This window comes from Schistocerca cancellata, chromosome 5 (genome assembly GCF_023864275.1).
Source record: "Schistocerca cancellata isolate TAMUIC-IGC-003103 chromosome 5, iqSchCanc2.1, whole genome shotgun sequence".
Lineage (NCBI taxonomy): Eukaryota > Metazoa > Arthropoda > Insecta > Orthoptera > Acrididae > Schistocerca > Schistocerca cancellata.
In genome coordinates this window covers 390524726-390543050 of record NC_064630.1, presented here as the reverse complement: position 1 = coordinate 390543050, position 18325 = coordinate 390524726, and the positions used below count along the sequence as shown (strand labels likewise).

Here is an 18325-nt window from a genome sequence, read left to right as displayed (position 1 = left end):
ATTTTGGCGGTAGCCACACACCAGACTCTTAGACCTTCCACGTTGCATGCAAATGTCGCAGCTCTGGAGAACACTGATATGGATCTTTGGAGAGTCATTAATGTCAAAACGATTCTCCTTAAAACGAGAAAACCATTTTCTTGCCGTGTTCCGTCTAATGGCGCTGTCCACGCACGGCGGAAATGTTTCTGGCTACGTCCGCTCCCGTCACCCCTCTCTACGTCGAAAATGTTTCAGGTTGCCTCCGCTGCTGTCGTCCCTCTCCTGAACTGAACAGAGGAATACGTCGGAAATGTTCCGATTTCTCCTCTTGGCAGTCCATCTTCCAGTGTCCACAGCTCCACTCACTAATTTCAAATGACAAAATATAGCAACAGTGAACTACATTGAAAAATGACTATATCAACAGGAGTACCTACAGGTAGCCCGCTCGGTTGGCCGTGCGGTCTAACGCACGGCTTTCCGGACCGGGAAGGCGCGGCTGGTCCCCGGCACGAATCCGCCCGGTGAACCGGCCAGTCTGTGGATGGTTTTTAGGCGGTTTTCCATCTGCCTCGGCGAATGCGGGCTGGTTCCCCTTATTCCGCCTCAGTTACACTATGTCGGCGATAGCTGCGCAGACAAGTTCTCCACGTACGCGCACACCACCATTACTCTACCACGCAAACAAAGGGGTTACACTCGTCTGGTGTGAGACGCTCCCTGGGGGGGTCCACCTGGGGCCGAACCGCACAATAACCCTGGGTTCGGTGTGGTGTTGTGGAGAGGTGGACTGCGGTAGCCGTCGTGGGGTTGTGGACCACTGCGGCTGCGGCGGGGACGGAGCCTCTCCGTCGTTTCTAGGTCCCCGGATAACATACAATACAATACAATACCTACAGGTAAAACAAAAACGCCAAGAAATTATGCACGAACGTAATATAACACGAAAAACATCAACTAACGTAGCCGTTACCTACCGAGATATAGTTTCCTGTCTTTTTATTGCACCAAATCGTAGCTAAAACAACAAATTTTCGAGAGATCCTCTACTTGCTGATGCTTTGAAACATCTTACCTTAGTACCACGTACTCTATGAGAAAGAAAACCCTCCAAATACGATGTTTAATGCCATAGGATACGAGGGCTGCTATGTTCTGCTTATGACGTAAAACGATGGCACATCTCATTGGCCACTTTCCTCTCCACGAGGCAAAAATTGACATGTCAGATTCTTTACTTCATGCTTCGAAGCATAGTGGAATATGCGATTCCACACTGTGACGTCACCGGCTCTCCGCCCACGTGCGTTTTCACGTCCCGTGAGAGGACGGCTAGCTATAGCTTTTAGAGTGAGGACGAAATGCTTAAGAATTCTTTTTGTGTTGCAGAGGCAGAGAGTAACAGGTGTTTATGTCGTTGTTTTGTGTGTATTTGTGCGGCAGTGAACGTGGACGAGTGGCTGCAGGAGGCGGACAGCCTGAGCGTGCAGGACATGCCCCGCTCGGCCAGCTCGCTCTCCATGCGGACGGACGGCGGCTCGGGACAAGGGGTGAGTGCTTGTCTGCAAACCGCTTCTCGGCTCTCTATAGTCTCCCATATTTGTGAAACTGCAGGCTATTTTTTCATGAATTACATGCACTCCGGAACATTATGTTCTAGTGACCTATGACCACAGCCACCAGTGTTAAAGTAGAGAAATCCAGAGGCGAAACCAGAGAGCGCGAACTCATACGCATGAGCAAACGCTGGGGCTGCTCGGTGGTTATCTTAAACAATGGGGTTCTGTTGCTGACGTCGAGATTTTAGTGAAACTATTGTTATCAGGATCACTGTAAGCACATGGACGCTGATGTGCACTTATGCTAACTCATAACCCAGCAGTCTTTTAGGCTTAGGAACGCTGAGCAAAGCCTTTCAAGCACGGCGTTCTCACTCCGGCAAAGAAGAAGAAACAGCACTCAGCACCGCTCCCATCGAACGTCGAACAGGCGACAATTACTCATATTTATTACACCGAAAAGTACAAGGCACTTTTCCTGGAAGGTGGAAAAGAGAGATCTTAACGTGTGAAACCACTTTTTTTATTTTATTTTTATGTTCACCGAAAATGTCGCGGTCAGTTTCCACCCGTGACGTAAAACTTCGCTCCGCAGTTAGCACTGGCAGTACTACACCTCTCCCGGGACTTGCATTTTTTTGTGCAGCTCCACTTCACCACCCACGCACTTTCTGTATAGCTGATTATGCCCAGAGACAAAAAATACGTAACAACTAAACTTCAGTTCTGATTCTTTGAGATTTCCCTTGCTCTGAAGATTGCCTCATTTATGAAACTTCATTCTAGATGAACAACAGTTGTTTATTTTTATGCTCAGTGCTATCGGTTTCGATCAGTACACCATTATCGAACTGAAGCAAAGCGTAACCAGCTTTTCAATACACTTGAAGTGAACAACTTCGATGTAGATACAAAAACATAGCTTCTGTTACAATAAATAATCTCCAAAAGACGCAGATGCGAAGGAGACGTCAATACATGTGTCCTTACCACAGGACACACATAGCCACCTCAGTTTTCAGCCTTAACCTCACAGAAAATGGGTGGTGACCAATCGCAATGCCCAAATCTAACGTACATCCAAGCCACTAGTATTTTGCCACTAGTATTTTGCTAGTTTCTGCTCGTTCTAGAAAGAATTTTCTTAAATTGTCTACCTGTCCATAACGTAGGTTTTTTATGTCGATTGCTTGGGTGACTTCATGTTGCAAAATTATCACTTCAGGCATTTGTGGTATCATCTTGTATGTATCTGTTTCTGCTTGTATCCACCGTGCATGCATGTGCTTGTCTGGTCAAAAATGAAAAGTGACGCGGACCTTGATCAAGCGTGACTTCCTTTTAACTGTACGGTATATGTTATATTGCATTTAGGAACTTTCGGATAATTGAACATGTATCAATAATTACGGATTTCTGTAGTTGTATATATAAGTTTGGATGTAGCTGTATTGCATTGATGTACTGGTGGATATTGTGTGGTATGACTCCTGTAGTTGATAGTATAATTGGTATAATGTCAACTTTATCCTGATGCCACATGTCCTTGACTTCCTCAGCCAGTTGCATGTATTTTTCAATTTTTTCTCCTGTTTTCTTTTGTATATTTGTTGTATTGGGTATAGATATTTCGATTAGTTGTGTTAATTTCTTCTTTTTAGGTGAGTATGATGTCAGGTTTGTTATGTGGTGTTGTTTTATTTGTTATAATGGTTCTGTTCCAGTATAATTTGTATTCATCATTCTCCAATACATTTTGTGGTGCATACTTGTATGTGGGAACGTGTTGTTTTATATGTTTATGTTGTAAGGCAATCTGTTGATGTATTATTTTTGCTACATTGTCATGTCTTCTGGGGTATTCTGTATTTGCTAGTGTTGTACACCCGCTTGTGATGTGATCCACTGTTTCTATTTGTTGTTTGCAAAGTCTGCATTTATCTGTTGTGGTATTGGGATCTTTAATAATATGCTTACTGTAATATATGGTGTTTATTGTTTGTTGATGTATTGCAATCATGAATCCTTCCGTCTCACTGTATATATTGCCTTTTCTTAGCCATGTGTTGGATGCGTCTTGATCGATGTGTGGCTGTGTTAGATGATACGGGTGCTTGCCATGTAGTGTTTTCTTTTTCCAATTTACTTTCTTCGTATCTGTTGATTTTGTGTGATCTAAAGGGTTGTAGAAGTGGTTATGAAATTGCACTGGTGTAGCCGATGTATTTATATGAGTGATTGCTTTGTGTATTTTGCTAGTTTCTGCTCGTTCTAGAAAGAATTTTCTTAAATTGTCTACCTGTCCATAATGTAGGATTTTTATGTCGATAAATCCCCTTCCTCCTTCCTTTCTGCTTAATGTGAATCTTTCAGTTGCTGCATGTATGTGATGTATTCTACTGTATATTTGTGGCATTGTGATCGTGTAAGTGTATTGAGTGCTTCTAGGTCTGTGTTACTCCATTTCACTACTCCAAATGAGTAGGTCAATATTGGTATAGCATAAGTATTTATAGCTTTTGTCATGTTTCTTGCTGTCAATTCTGTTTTCAGTATTTTTGTTAGTCTTTGTCTATATTTTTCTTTTAGTTCTTCTTTAACATTTGTATTATCTACTCCTATTTTTTGTCTGTATCCTAGATATTTATAGGCATCTGTTTTTTCCATCGCTTCTATGCAGTCACTGTGGTTCTCCAATATGTAATCTTCCTGTTTAGTGTGTTTTACCTTGACTAAGCTATTTTTCTTACATTTGTCTGTTCCAAAAGCCATATTTATATCATTGCTGAATACTTCTGTTATCTTTAGTAATTGGTTGAGTTGTTGATTTGTTGCTGCCAGTAGTTTTAGATCATCCATGTATAGCAAATGTGTGATTTTGTGTGGGTATGTTCCAGTAATATTGTATCCATAATTTGTATTATTTAGCATGTTGGATAGTGGGTTCAGAGCAAGGCATAACCAGAAAGGACTTAATGAGTCTTTTTGGTATATTCCACGCTTAATCTGTATTGGCTGTGATGTGATATTATTTGAATTTGTTTGGATATTAAGTGTGGTTTTCCAATTTTTCATTACTATGTTTAGGAACTGTATCAGTTTAGGCTCTACTTTGTATATTTCCAATATTTGTAGTAACCATGAGTGGGGTACACTATCAAAAGATTTTTGTAATCACTGTATGCGTAGTGTAGCGACCTTTGTTTATTTTTAGCTTGATATGTCACCTCTGCGTCTATTATCAGTTGCTCTTTACATCCTTGTGCTCCTTTGCAACAGCCTTTTTGTTCTTCATTTATAATTTTGTTCTGTGTTGTATGTGTCATTAATTTCTGTATAATGACTGAAGTTAATATTTTGTATATTGCTGGTAGGCATGTTATGGGGCGATATTTAGCTGGGTTTGCTGTGTCTGCTTGATCTTTAGGTTTCAGATAAGTCATTCCATGTGTAAGTGTATCAGGGAATGTGTATGGGTCTGCAATGTAACTGTTAAATAATTTAGTTAGATGTGAATGTGTTGAGGTGAACTTCTTTAGCCAGATATTTGCTATTTTATCTTTTCCAGGGGCTTTCCAATTGTGAGTAGAATTAATTGCTTGGGTGACTTCATGTTGCAAAATTATCACTTCAGGCATTTGTGGTATCATCTTTTATGTATCTGTTTCTGCTTGTATCCACCGTGCATGCCTGTTATGTTCTACCGGGTTTGACCATATGTTGCTCCAGAAGTGTTCCATGTCTGTTATGTTTGGTGGATTGTCTATTTTAATGTGTGTATTATCTATTGTCTGGTAAAATTTCTTTTGGTTTGTGTTGAATGTTTGGTTTTGTTTCCTTCTATTTTCACTTTTTTTGTATCTTCTAAGTCGTTTGGCCAATGCTTGTAATTTCTGCTTCTTTTCATCTAATTTCTCTATCGCTTCTTGTTGTGAGATTTTACCTAACCTTTTTCGTTTTTTTCTGACGTTTCATTTCCTATAAATTGTGTTAGCTGTCCGATGCCTTTTCTCAGTTTTTCTATTCTGATCTGTAGCCTGTGTTGCCATGCTGGTTTTGTGGGTTTCTTCTGTGTGTTGGTTGGTTCTGATCTCTGCCTAATGTGTATATTTAGTGTAGTGAGTGCCCCCATATAAACCAGTAGTTGTAACTCTTCCATAGTTGTGTTTTCATTTATTTTGTTGTGTATGATTGTGTTGATAGTTTATATTGTTGTTTCGACTTGTGGGTTATTTGGCGGTCTATATTATTATTATTATTATAATTATAATTATTATTATTATTATTATTATTATTTTCATATGAATGAGCCTATCTAATCTCGGAAAAAGTGCATTGCTTGCTAGTAGAATTGTAACACCATGAAGGCAGCACATTCAATTGCCAACAAGTGTACTACACATATACAAATGATTGGCATTTTACCACAAACACACGAAGTGGGTAGGAGTAAAGTCATCAACACTTTGTACGTAAGGAAAAATTACTAGGTGGTTTCTCATTCATAAAGCAGTTTTGAACGTTGTTTGCTTGTCTTGTGCCAATATGGAATGGATGGGTTCAGAAGAGTCGTAATTAACAGTGTGTAAAATCTCAACGGCGCAACATAATTAGTGCCCGAGAGGACTGACATGTTCGGTCAGACTTGTAGAATCGTTCAGCCATGAAACATATTTTCTGTGCCATTAGTTAATTTAAGCACCCTACCTAAATTTCCGTGGATGATTGCAACTTTAGGATGGAATTATAACGAAAGGTTCAGTTATGGGATCCATTTCATTTAACATGCATATAAGATACTTTATTCATTTCAAAAACAAATATCGCTCCAAAATTAACACACCTATATAGTCTTCAAATAGAAAATTGTTACTTATAAAATATTAGCCAGGAACTTCTTAACATCACTGCAACAGTACGATTCACAGGTACTGGCCAATATCTCTAAGAACGGATTTCATGCCAAAACTCTCATAATTTCTCAACTATTTTAAAACAATTTCCTCAAATGTTACAGTAGTATGCCTATGCAAGTTTCAAGCCAAGAAGCACAAAACATTGCACAAAATTGCAAAACAATATTAGCTAAAGTCTGTTCACTTCTGTTAATAAAATACAAAATAATTCAGTACAATAATAACAAATTTGACAAAAAACGACAGACTGGCTGGAAAGCAATTTGATCTGTCGAAATCATAGCACTCTTTACGCCATACATTTCACATATGCTGAAAATCTCTTAACGACCGGCGTGATTACCGACGACCGCTTTCACTACAACATAAACCAGCTTCACAGTATACCTCTCAACACAATGCAGTTAGTTTTCTGGAACATGTATACTTTAGGCTCACGATAACGGCATATCAACATAAGCAAGAGATTGGACGACAAGAAAGTGACAGCAATAATCTTTTAAGGTGAGGCGCAATAGTTCAGATAAATTGCTATAAGCACCAGAGAGATATGCAAAACTTCTATTCCCGTCTCAAAATATATATAGCGAAACAACAGCCTTAACACAAGCCTGACGGTTACTTGAAAAGCGGCGACAGTACAAATCCTAGACTACAATTTTAATTGTTGCCTTAAAGATTTTTAAAAAATATCAGTAATACTTAACAAGACAAGCACCACAATATTCTTAAAAACAGCTGGGACGAACAACCGTAATCCTTGTGTATCATGAAAAAAACAGAAATAATTATTAAACTATTCTGATTACAGTTGCAACGGCTGCATTAGCCTTTAGACTAAGATGCGTAAAGGCAAACGTACGCAGTAAATGTTAGTGATACGTGATCACAACTTGCCGTAAAACAGCCTCCCAGCCGGGTCCCATCATCAATACATCATCCAGTTCAAAGGTGACCCGATAAGCATCGCACGAGGGCGCCCACTCGCCGATCCCCCAGCGGATTGCTGCTTGAATATGGATTTTCTAGTTTCTGGACACACATTCACAGGCACACTCCGTCATACGCCGTAATACGTGTCTGGAAAGACTTGCTCCCGTCCGGGAAGCACCCGAGTATCACTGTAACACTAGAAAACATTAATCAGAGCCCCCTTACCACTACGCAGCTGAACACAGTATTGTTCGACGATACAGCAACCATTCCCCAAGAGTCCACAGTCTCCTCTCGGCACCATTTTCAATTAAGCGACTCGTAAACCTAATACTGCACCTTCGGTCGGAACGTCCACCTTCCTTCGCTGCCTGCTCTTCAAATAAAGTGTCGAAGAGGTCATTTTGGCCCGGAGATATCACTGACACGACTAGGGTAGGCAGCAATAGCGCCAACCAATGGCACACTTCAGTCAAGAAATGGGTTTGTTTCAAGTAAAACAAGTGTCGCTACGGACAGTACGACGGTGCCTATAATGCCAACGAACATCACTATAGCGGCCATTATTGTGACTTCATTTCATGCACTCGCTGAGAGTAGTGCGCCCGACAACACTGGACACTATGTAGTGTTTCAGAAGAGTCCAGATTCTGCATACTGCATCACGGTAGATGTATCGGTGTGTGGAGGTTCCAAGGAGAACTAACATTTGTGGAGGTTCAGAGCAGAATGAACGTTTATAGATTGCATTCGTCTTTATCACGTGGGCTTGGCATCTAGCGTATTGGGCTGCGGTGCCAACGGGTACACAGTCCAGTCACCTCCGGTTCACGTAGCTGGTAACTTTAACAGTCACTGTTACATTTTAAAGCCTGTGGCTGTGCCGTGTCTTCGAGGTCTGTGCAACACTATCTTTCAACAAAACAACGGAATACCACATGTTGCACGAGCTGTACTGACATACCTCTATAGATAGTGTGTTAGTGTGTTGCCATACCCTGAACGTTCTTCAGATCTTTCACTTATTAAAGACACCTCGACATGGGTTGCGAAGAGACTGCTACGCCACCACACATCAGTCACTATGGCTGTCGAGCTCTGGCATACAGCAGAATCGGCGTGGTATGATTCACGTGTAACTGTCACCTAAGCTCTATTCGACTCGATGTCCCGCTAGTTTAGAGCAGTTCTCGTTACCTGAGGTGCCACCTCTGTGTACTGCATTTCGCACCCTGCATACCCTCGAATGACCTACATATAAAATCATTTATTCTTCCTCTTGTAATGTTCCTGCACTATTTGTTCTCGCCTACTCAATTTATAAAGATTTTAACTGTATTTACAGTTTACTTCAAAGTAACGAGTGGGTTGCAATGCAATGCAGAAGCGAAAAGTAGGTTTTATTTGTCTTCTTCTATCTATGCTCTCACCGATTGTTAATTATAGCCTTTCTATTAAATGCATTGATTTTTCCTATTTGTATGTTACACATGGAACTGGCGATTTTTAAAATTCTTTTCAACACCTGATTCCACTAATACTTCCACTTATTCTCAAATTCTCAGACATATAACGCTGCGTGCTACCACATCCTTCCATTATGCACGCTCATCCACAGCTTCTGCCTTGCTCGCTACAATACGCATGTTTTACAACTCCTGTCGAAAATCTCAACACGATATTACGTACAAAGATAGTCAATTATAAATATTTTTCGCGACAATTTAAACTTGCAGAAACTGATTTTTTAAATATTTTAATTTTATATTCTTACTAGGAAAATAAATACAAAAATATTACTAATAATTGAAACTTCCTGGCACATTAAAACTGTGTGCCGGACCGAGACTCGAACTCGAGACCTCTGCCTTTCGCGGTAAGTGCTCTGCCAACTGAGCTACCCAAGCACGACTCACGACCCGTCCTCACAGCTTCAATTCCGCCAGTACCTCGTCTCCTACCTTCCAAACTTCGCAGAAGCTCTACTGCATATCTTGCAAAACTAGCACTCTTGGAAGAAAGGATATTGCGGAGACATGGCTTAGCCACAGCCTGGGGGATGTTTCCAGAATGAAATTTGCACCCTGCAACGGAGTGTGCGCTGATATGAAACTTTCTGGCAGATTAAATCTGTGTGCCGTACCGAGTCTCGAACCCGGGACCTTTGCCTTTCGCGGGCATGTACTCTACCAACTGAGCTACCCAAGCACGACTCGCGACCCGTCCTCACAGCTTCAATTCCAAACTTCGCAGAAGCTCTCCTGCATATGTTGCAGAACTAGTAATTGTTTATGGAAGCGACAGGATCACTCGCATGAACGTCATTGATCCAAAATTGACTTCAAAACTAAATTTATGATAGTAAAAAGTGAAATCATATTGTATTGTTGGCTGGGAAAGCCAAAGAGATAAGGTCAACCGCCTAGTCGGAAAAGGTTTTCTTGGGTGTAAAGTGTGGTGTTATGTTTTACGATAATGGCGAGAGAAGAGAAATGATGAAAGCCAGTGGCGCCACATAACCTACTCCCAACAAATAGCACCAAGTGCACCGACAGCCACAACATCCTCATCCGACGGACGAATCACGATTAAAACAGTACCAAGCTCTCACTTCATGATACACTGCGGAGAGATTTAGAATTTAATCTGCCACATTGACGCATAGTCATGTGATAAAGAGCTTTACGCCCCTATCTCTCATCCGTAAGCCCACCAGATACTGACAGGAAAATTTCATCCACCACCAGGATTCGAACCAGCTTACCTCCTAGCCGAGCGCCACCGCGCAGGCTTGCATTATCTATCTAGGCCACAGAGCTGGGCAAATTTATGACTTTTCCGAAATTTTATCTATAAGTAAAAGATAAACTGAACTTATTGGTTAGAAACTGACATTCATATAGGTGTCGGCGGAAAATGCAAAATTGCAAACTCTGACGGACGATGGATCAATGTGTGACGCTGCAGCTTAATGTCACCGCACAGCTGGCAAGGATAGTAAACAGTGGACATGTTGATACCAGGCCATAAAGTCCTTGCGAATGTCATTGCTTGTAGTCAGTTGGACAATATCTGTGCCTCACAGACACCTGCATAAACGCTGTACGGAGATGTCACCACCTGAGAGAGGACGTGAAGTTGGCTCAAAGAAAGGGGTTAATCAACGAATCGCTCGACATTCGAATATGGGCGATGCCACTATTCGACCATGGTGGCAGGAATTGGTCAACCATGGACAGACACAGCGTCGAGAAGAGAGTGGTAGACGTAGAGAGATGACAGAGCGCGAGGACTGAACAGTCGTCAGAGAGGCACTCGGAACCCCAGATTCATTATTATCAGCGATATAACGTGCAGGCGGTGTTTCAGTGACCACAAGGACCATTAACAGGCTGGACTCACGGGGCACTTCGTGCTATCATTGACCTCTGTACACCAGCTAGTCCTTTTGCAGTAGTGTCAGGCACGTTAGGTCTGGAATCTCATTGATTGGAGTACAACTGTCTTCAGTGATGAGTCTCCCTTGGAGCTGAGCCCCTACGAGCACCACTGATGTGTCTGCAGACGCCCCAGGCAGTGGTGGAATATCAACCTGACTATAGCGCAGCATAGGGCTCGACAAACTGGTGTGATAGTCTGGAGTGCGAGTCCATTTCATAGCACGACCCCTTTGGTTATTATCCGCCGCACCCTTACGGAATAACAGTACGCCGACGATATTCTACGCCCCACTTTGTTGCCCCTTATGGCAAGCCAACCTAGGTTTAATTTCAGCAAGGTAGTGTCCGAGAACAAACGGCGAGAGTTTCTACTGCCTATATTCGTGCTTTCCAAAATCTATCTTGATCAGCAAGATCACCGGATCTCTCCCCTATTGAAGCATTATGATCAGGGCCCTCCAAGTAAATCGGGTTTTTGACGATCTAACGTGCCAATTGGCGAAATTTGGCACGACAGCGCATAGGAGGGCATCCCATAACTCTATCAATCAATGCCAAGGCGAATAGCTATTTGCGTAAGAGCAAGAGATGGACAAGCGCGTTATTTAGCTGCTCAATTTTTGAATATTTTTCTCTTGAACAAATCATCCAGTTTTTCTGTCTTTACGTGTACATCTACCGATTTCCGTCGCATGCCCATAACCCGTTGCAGTTTCCTGTGAGCGTCGCTTAGTATCACGTACACGGTATGACAAGTGTTTCACTGGTGTCTATTGTGTCTGGCAGGAGGCGGCGGGCTCGGACTCACTGTACGACAGCGACGTGGACGCCAGCGGCTCCGAGGTGACGGCCGTGGAGCGCGGGGGCCGCGACGAGGAGGCGGAGCGCCAGGAGGCCGCCGAGGTGGACGGTGAGTGGGGTGGGTTCCCTCAGCGGCGCGCTCTTCCTCCTCTTCTTCTGCTGTCCGCCTCTGCCTCAAGCTCTGTTGTCTGTGCCGGCCGCCGCTACTAGAGCACCAAAGCATGCGCGCTCTGCATGGCTTCAACCCACCAGCACTGCAAGTAGACGATGTCTGTGCGTGGAGCTCGCCGACTCGAAGACTGGTGGTGCGAGTTACCTTCACTGAAGACCGGGGAAGGACCTGCCTCCGTACATAGGCTGTCAGTGTGTCCGACTTCCGTAAGGAACACCCGTTATTGCCAGTGATTTTCCCGTGGTGGAGATGACTGGAACCAGAAGCATTCAGTTTCGGGAGGACAACTGGAAATCTAGTTGAATAACAAGTAGCGGATTCAGTGTTAGGAGGGCTAACGGACTGAAAGGCTGCAGACCTAATGACCGTCATCACCGTATCCAACTGACGCCATTGGTAGCAGATGAGAACACAGATAGTCATCATCGCGTAGTCCTCACGGCCTGACAGTGATCAGTTACTTAGGAATTAGTTAGTGGGGGGCGACATAATAAATGGAAATGTCGTGTGGCTAGGGCCTCCCGTCGGGTAGACCGTTCACCTGGTGCAGGTCTTTCGATTTGACGCCACTTCGGCGACCTGGAAGGATTGTATGTAGTGCTTGATCGTTGAACTATGCACGATGAGAAGTATTAAATCCAGAACCACTTCGCCATGTCTCAAGCAGGCTGTTCCGAAAGTGCCGTTTAGGAAGAGGTTGCCCCTAGGTGACCCTCAGCTCGCCGTTGGGCAGGTGCACTTAGTGGACGTTGACACCAGGATGTTTCATTGCACGCCTTCTGCGTGTGCGTGGCTTCTTAGCTAAGACTGCCCACGTGCGTGTGGCAGGTGCAGCATGGTAGCTTAAACTACTTGGCTTGGTTGGATGATAGCCTACACATCAGCTGTTTGCCCATTCCTGGTCACCTTTGCCTGTAGGCATTCAGCTGCCCTTTGGTAGCCACTCAGTCTGGAACAGCTGGTGTCAACGTCCACTAAGTGCACCTGCCCAACGGCGAGCTGAGGGTCACCTAGGGGCAACCTCTTCCTAAACGGCACTTTCGGAACAGCCTGCTTGAGACATGGCGAAGTGGTTCTGGATTTAATACTTCTCATCGTGCATAGTTCAACGATCAAACACTAAATACAATCCTTCCATGTCGCCCCCCCCCCCCCCACTAACTAATTCCTAAGTAATGTGAGAGGTTGGTAACTGCGATCCTTCTCCTTGATTAGGACATTATCTACCATGGGTCCTTCGTTCTTTGGTCCTTTCCAAGAGAAACAGGCTGTTTATCCGCCACTCTTCCTGATAAAGGACATTAGATAAGAGGGGTATAGTTAATGGGGGACAGCATGGAGGGGTTGTGTGTAGCTCTTGATCGTTGAACTACGCATCAGCGAGAGGTATAAAATCCAGAACCTCTTCACCATGTCTCAAGTAGGCTGTTCCGAAAGTGCCCCTTACAGTGACGCTGACCTTTAAGTGAAACTCAGCTCGTTCACGGGGAGGTGCACTTAGTGCACGTTACACACCAGGATGTTTTATTGCACGCTTCGAGTGCACTCGTACAATACTAACAGACTCTTTTTGCAGAACTGGTCGGTTATTACACGGTCATACCTGTTCCCCTGCATAGATAGGAATGGATTGTTTTTTATGTCCGCTCTCACACCTGCAGACTGACCAACTGATCCCATAGTGTTGGCTTATGTGTTATAAACTAGAGTCTAGCAGCTAGTCAGGTCACTCAGACTGGCCAACGCTAGCCACATACCGCTGCACGGATTATGACGCAGTCGCATAAATGATACCTCCAACTTATCTTCTGGTGAATTTTCTTTTTAAGACACAACGTGAAGAAGAGGTGCCGAATGGTTACCAATAAAAGGAAGCTTTTTGATTTAAGCGCCGTTCCAACCACACTGCCATTCCACATTTTGTATTCATGAAACCCTTAGTCTTCAAAGTACGACATTGGAGGTTTTGGGACTATCGTAATGAACTGAGCAACCATTGTATTATCACCATTTCGCCAATTTGCGTACTCGAACTTTATGAGCTAACGTTACGTCAGTAGGTAGAAAGAGTTCCCGTTCGTTGGACGGCAAATAGCCTAATAGGAGATAGATAAAGCACAGATCATCAGAGGTTGGAAGACTGTTCTTTTCAACTTCAAAACGACAGTGCGTGCTCTTAGTTCGAGTATTCACTTTGGAATCAGCGACATACTTGCGGCGAACGGCACGTAAGACGAAGGGTGCATGCCTTCAGAAGAGTTACTTTGAACAGTTGCCCTCTCATGACGCTCAATCCCATCTAGAAATTTATCAGAGTCTGTAGTAGACTCAGTTTCACTTTGTGAAGATATCACCAAGGCATCTGAAGGTATCATTTAACGCTTCATTAATAAAGGTTGATTTGATGCTTCGTTCCAGACGCTAGCTGTCCTTTCAGTTGTGGCATATTTACTTCATTCTGCATCATCCGCAATCTGTCTTATACAGGGTGAACATTAAGAAAACCAACAAACTGAAGGGAAGTATTCCCGTCTGTAAAATAAGGAGCAAAGGTCCTATGAAATGTGTCCCGAACGGCGTCGTTACCACGGTAGACGGCGCTGACGAATAAACATTCCTCTGACCACGTGCCGTGTGTTCCTAGAGTGTTTCGGGCTGCACGACTGACGCAGCATATTGTAAGCAGCAGAATGATCCGGTATTAATGTCGGGAATAAACCGAAATGGTGTTTGTGTACTGCCAAACAGATGGAAACGGTCGAGAGGCAGCACGGCTGTACCAAAACAGGTACCCTCACAGACACCAAAACATGTAGAGCCTTATTGGAGCGTTTGTATGATCATGGATTCTTTCAGAGAGATGAACGTGCAGAGAGGCGGTGGATCTTGCGGACACCAAATTTGGAGAACCGGCTTCTACGGGATATTGAAATGAACTTAGTACAAGTTCCAGGCAAGTGGTGTACGCCAAAGTAAGATTATGTGTATTCTACATGACAACTGCTACTATCCCTAGACATGCAGCCCACTGTGTCCCTCGGAGGCCACTTTGAACATTTGTTGCGACGTAGATGCGATGGAGCTCTGTACTGTGTACTGGGACGATTTGTTGTCGTTGCACACACACTGTCTATTTCCAGACACATGTTCATGGGACCTTTTTTCCTCCATTTCCAGTCTGGAATCCGTCCCTGAAGTTTGTCTATTTTATTACTGTTCGATATAAGCACCCGTGGTCTAGGGGTAGCGTCTTTGGTTCATAATAAAAAAGTCTTCGGTCCCGGGTTCGATCCCCGCCAGCATTTGCGGCCGAAGACATCCGGCTTAAGAAGTCAGCCTCATTCTGCCAACGGCCTTGTCAAAGAGGGCTGAGGAGCGGATAGAGGTTCAGGGCACTCTCTTGTCCTAGGGGTGGGAAATTGCCCCTAAAGGCGGAAGAATCAGCAATGATCAACGACATGAGGATGCAGAAGGCAATGGAAACCACTGCATTAAAGACACGTAACGTGAATCCACAGGACATGTGGCCTGTAATTGAAGAATCGACAGCAGACCAACACCGACAACGACAGTTCAGGTATACATGCCGACGTCGCAAACTGAAGATGAACAGATAGAGAAAGTGTATGAGGATATTGAAAGGGTAATGCAGTATGTAAAGGGGGACGAAAATCTAATAGTCATGGGCGACTGGAATGCAGTTGTAGGGGAAGGAGTAGAAGAAAAGGTTACAGGAGAATATGGGCTTGGGACAAGGAATGAAAGAGGAGAAAGACTAATTGAGTTCTGTAACAAGTTTCAGCTAGTAATAGCGAATACCCTGTTCAAGAATCACAAGAGGAGGAGGTATACTTGGAAAAGGCCGGGAGATACGGGAAGATTTCAATTAGATTACATCATGGTCAGACAGAGATTCCGAAATCAGATACTGGATTGTAAGGCGTACCCAGGAGCAGACATAGACTCAGATCATAATATAGTAGTGATGAAGGGTAGGCTGAAGTTAAAGACATTAGTCAGGAAGAATCAATGCGCAAAGAAGTGGGATACGGAAGTACTAAGGAATGATGGGATACGTTTGAACTTCTCTAACGCTATAGATACAGCAATAAGGAAAAGCGCAGTAGGCAGTACAGTTGAAGAGGAATGGACATCTCTAAAAAGGGCCATCACAGAAGTTGGGAAGGAAAGCATAGGTACAAAGAAGGTAGCTGCGAAGAAACCATGGGTAACAGAAGAAATACTTCAGTTGATTGATGAAAGGAGGGAGTACAGACATGTTCCGGGAAAATCAGGAATACAGAAATACAAGTCGCTGAGGAATGAAATAAATAGGAAGTGCAGGGAAGCTAAGACGAAATGGCTGCAGGAAAAATGTGAAGACATCGAAAAAGATATGATTATCGGAAGGACAGACTCAGCATACGGGAAAGTCAAAACAACCTTTGGTGACATTAAAAGCAACGGTGGTAACATTAAGAGTGCAACGGGAATTCCACTGTTAAATGCAGAGGAGAGAGCAGATAGGTGGAAAGAATACATTGAAAGCCTCTATGAGGGTGAAGATTTGTCTGATGTGATAGAAGACAAAACAGGAGTCGATTTAGAAGAGATAGGGGATCCAGTATTAGAATCGGAATTTAAAATAGCTTTGGAGGACTTACGGTCAAATAAGGCAGAAGGGATAGATAACATTCCATCAGAATTTCTAAAATCATTGGGGGAAGTGGCAACAGAACGACTATTCATGTTGGTGTGTAGAATATATGAGTCTGGCGATATACCATCTGACTTTCGGAAAAGCATCATCGCCCGCATCTCGTGGTCGTGCGGTAGCGTTCTCGCTTCCCACGCCCGGGTTCCCGGGTTCGATTTCCGGCGGGGTCTGGGATTTTCTCTGCCTCGTGATGGCTGGGTGTTGTGTGCTGTCCTTAGGTTAGTTAGGTTTAAGTAGTTCTAAGTTCTAGGGGACTGATGACCATAGATGTTAAGTCCCATAGTGCTCAGAGCCATTTTTTTTAAAAAGCATCATCCACACAATTCCGAAGACGGCAAGAGCTGACAAGTGCGAGAATTATCTCACAATCAGCTTAACAGCTCATGCATCGAAGCTGCTTACAAGAATGATATACAGAAGAATGGAGAACAAAATTGAGAATGCGCTAGGTGACGATCAGTTCGGCTTTAGGAAAAGTAAAGGGACGAGAGAGGCAATTCTGACGTTACGGCTAATAATGGAAGCAAGGCTAAAGAAAAATCAAGACACTTTAATAGGATTTGTCGACCTGGAAAAAGCGTTCGGCAATATAAAATGGTGCAAGCTGTTTGAGATTCTGAAAAAAGTAGGGGTAAGCTATAGGGAGAGACGGGTCATATACAATATGTACAACAACCAAAAGGGAATAATAAGAGTGGACGATCAAGAACGAAGTGCTCGTATTAAGAAGGGTGTAAGACAAGGCTGTAGCCTTTCGCCCCTACTCTTCAATCTGTACATCGCGAAAGCAATGATGGAAATAAAAGAAAGGTTCAGGAGTGGAATTAAAATACAAGGTGAAAGGATATCAATGATACGATTCGCTGATGACATTGCTATCCTGAGTGAAAGTGAAGAAGAATTAAAATATCTGCTGAACAGAATGAACAGTCTAATGAGTACACAGTATGGTTTGAGAGTAAATCGGAGAAAGACGAAGGTAATGAGAAGTAGTAGAAATGAGAACAGCGAGAAACTTAACATCAGGATTGATAGTCACGAAGTCAATGAAGTTAAGGAATTCTGCTACCTAGGCAGTAAAATAACCAATGACGGACGGAGCAAGGAGGATATCAAAAGCAGACCTGCTATGGCAAAAAAGGCATTTCTGGCCAAGAGAAGTCTACTAATGTTAAATACCGGCCTTAATTTGAGGAAGAAATTTCTGAGGATGTACGTCTGGAGTACAGCATTGTATGGTAGTGAAACATGGACTGTGGGAAAACCGGAACAGAAGAGAATCGAAGCATTTGAGATGTGGTGCTATAGACGAATGTTGAAAATTAGGTGGACTGATAAGGTAAGGAATGAGGAGGTTCTATGCAGAATCGGAGAGGAAAAGAATATGTGGAAAACACTGATAAGGAGAAAGGACTGGATGATAGGACATCTGCTAAGACATGAGGGAATGACTTCCATGGTACTAGAGGGAGCTGTAGAGGGCAAAACTGCAGAGGAAGACAGAGATTGGAATACGTCAAGCAAATAATTGAGGACGTAGGTTGCAAGTGCTACTCTGAGATGAAGAGGTTAGCACAGGAAAGGAATTCGTGGCGGGCCGCATCAAACCAGTCAGTAGACTGATGAAAAAAAAAATTAATGTTCGCCTTGTATAGTTCTAGAGTCCAGTAGCTAGAAGTGCGAGTATTACCTCTCTAACGGCGAGAGACGAATGGTGCACTACGTCAAAGGGTTACTTTGACCAGATGGCCTCTCGTGACGCTCAAGTCCATCTAGAAGTTCATCAAAGTCTGTCTTAGACACAA

The 18325-nt window shown here is 43.4% G+C and overlaps 1 protein-coding gene across 1 annotated transcript in view; it reads left to right on the top strand.

Annotated features, from left to right (window-relative positions):
• LOC126188560 (protein nervous wreck) overlaps nt 1-18325 on the top strand; it is a 724305-nt gene that overhangs the window by 617638 nt on the left and 88342 nt on the right. Inside the window, exons 13-14 of the mRNA XM_049930159.1 lie at nt 1426-1532; nt 11617-11749. Coding sequence (XP_049786116.1) covers nt 1426-1532; nt 11617-11749 — 240 coding nt within the window. The remainder of the gene's footprint in view (nt 1-1425; nt 1533-11616; nt 11750-18325) is intronic.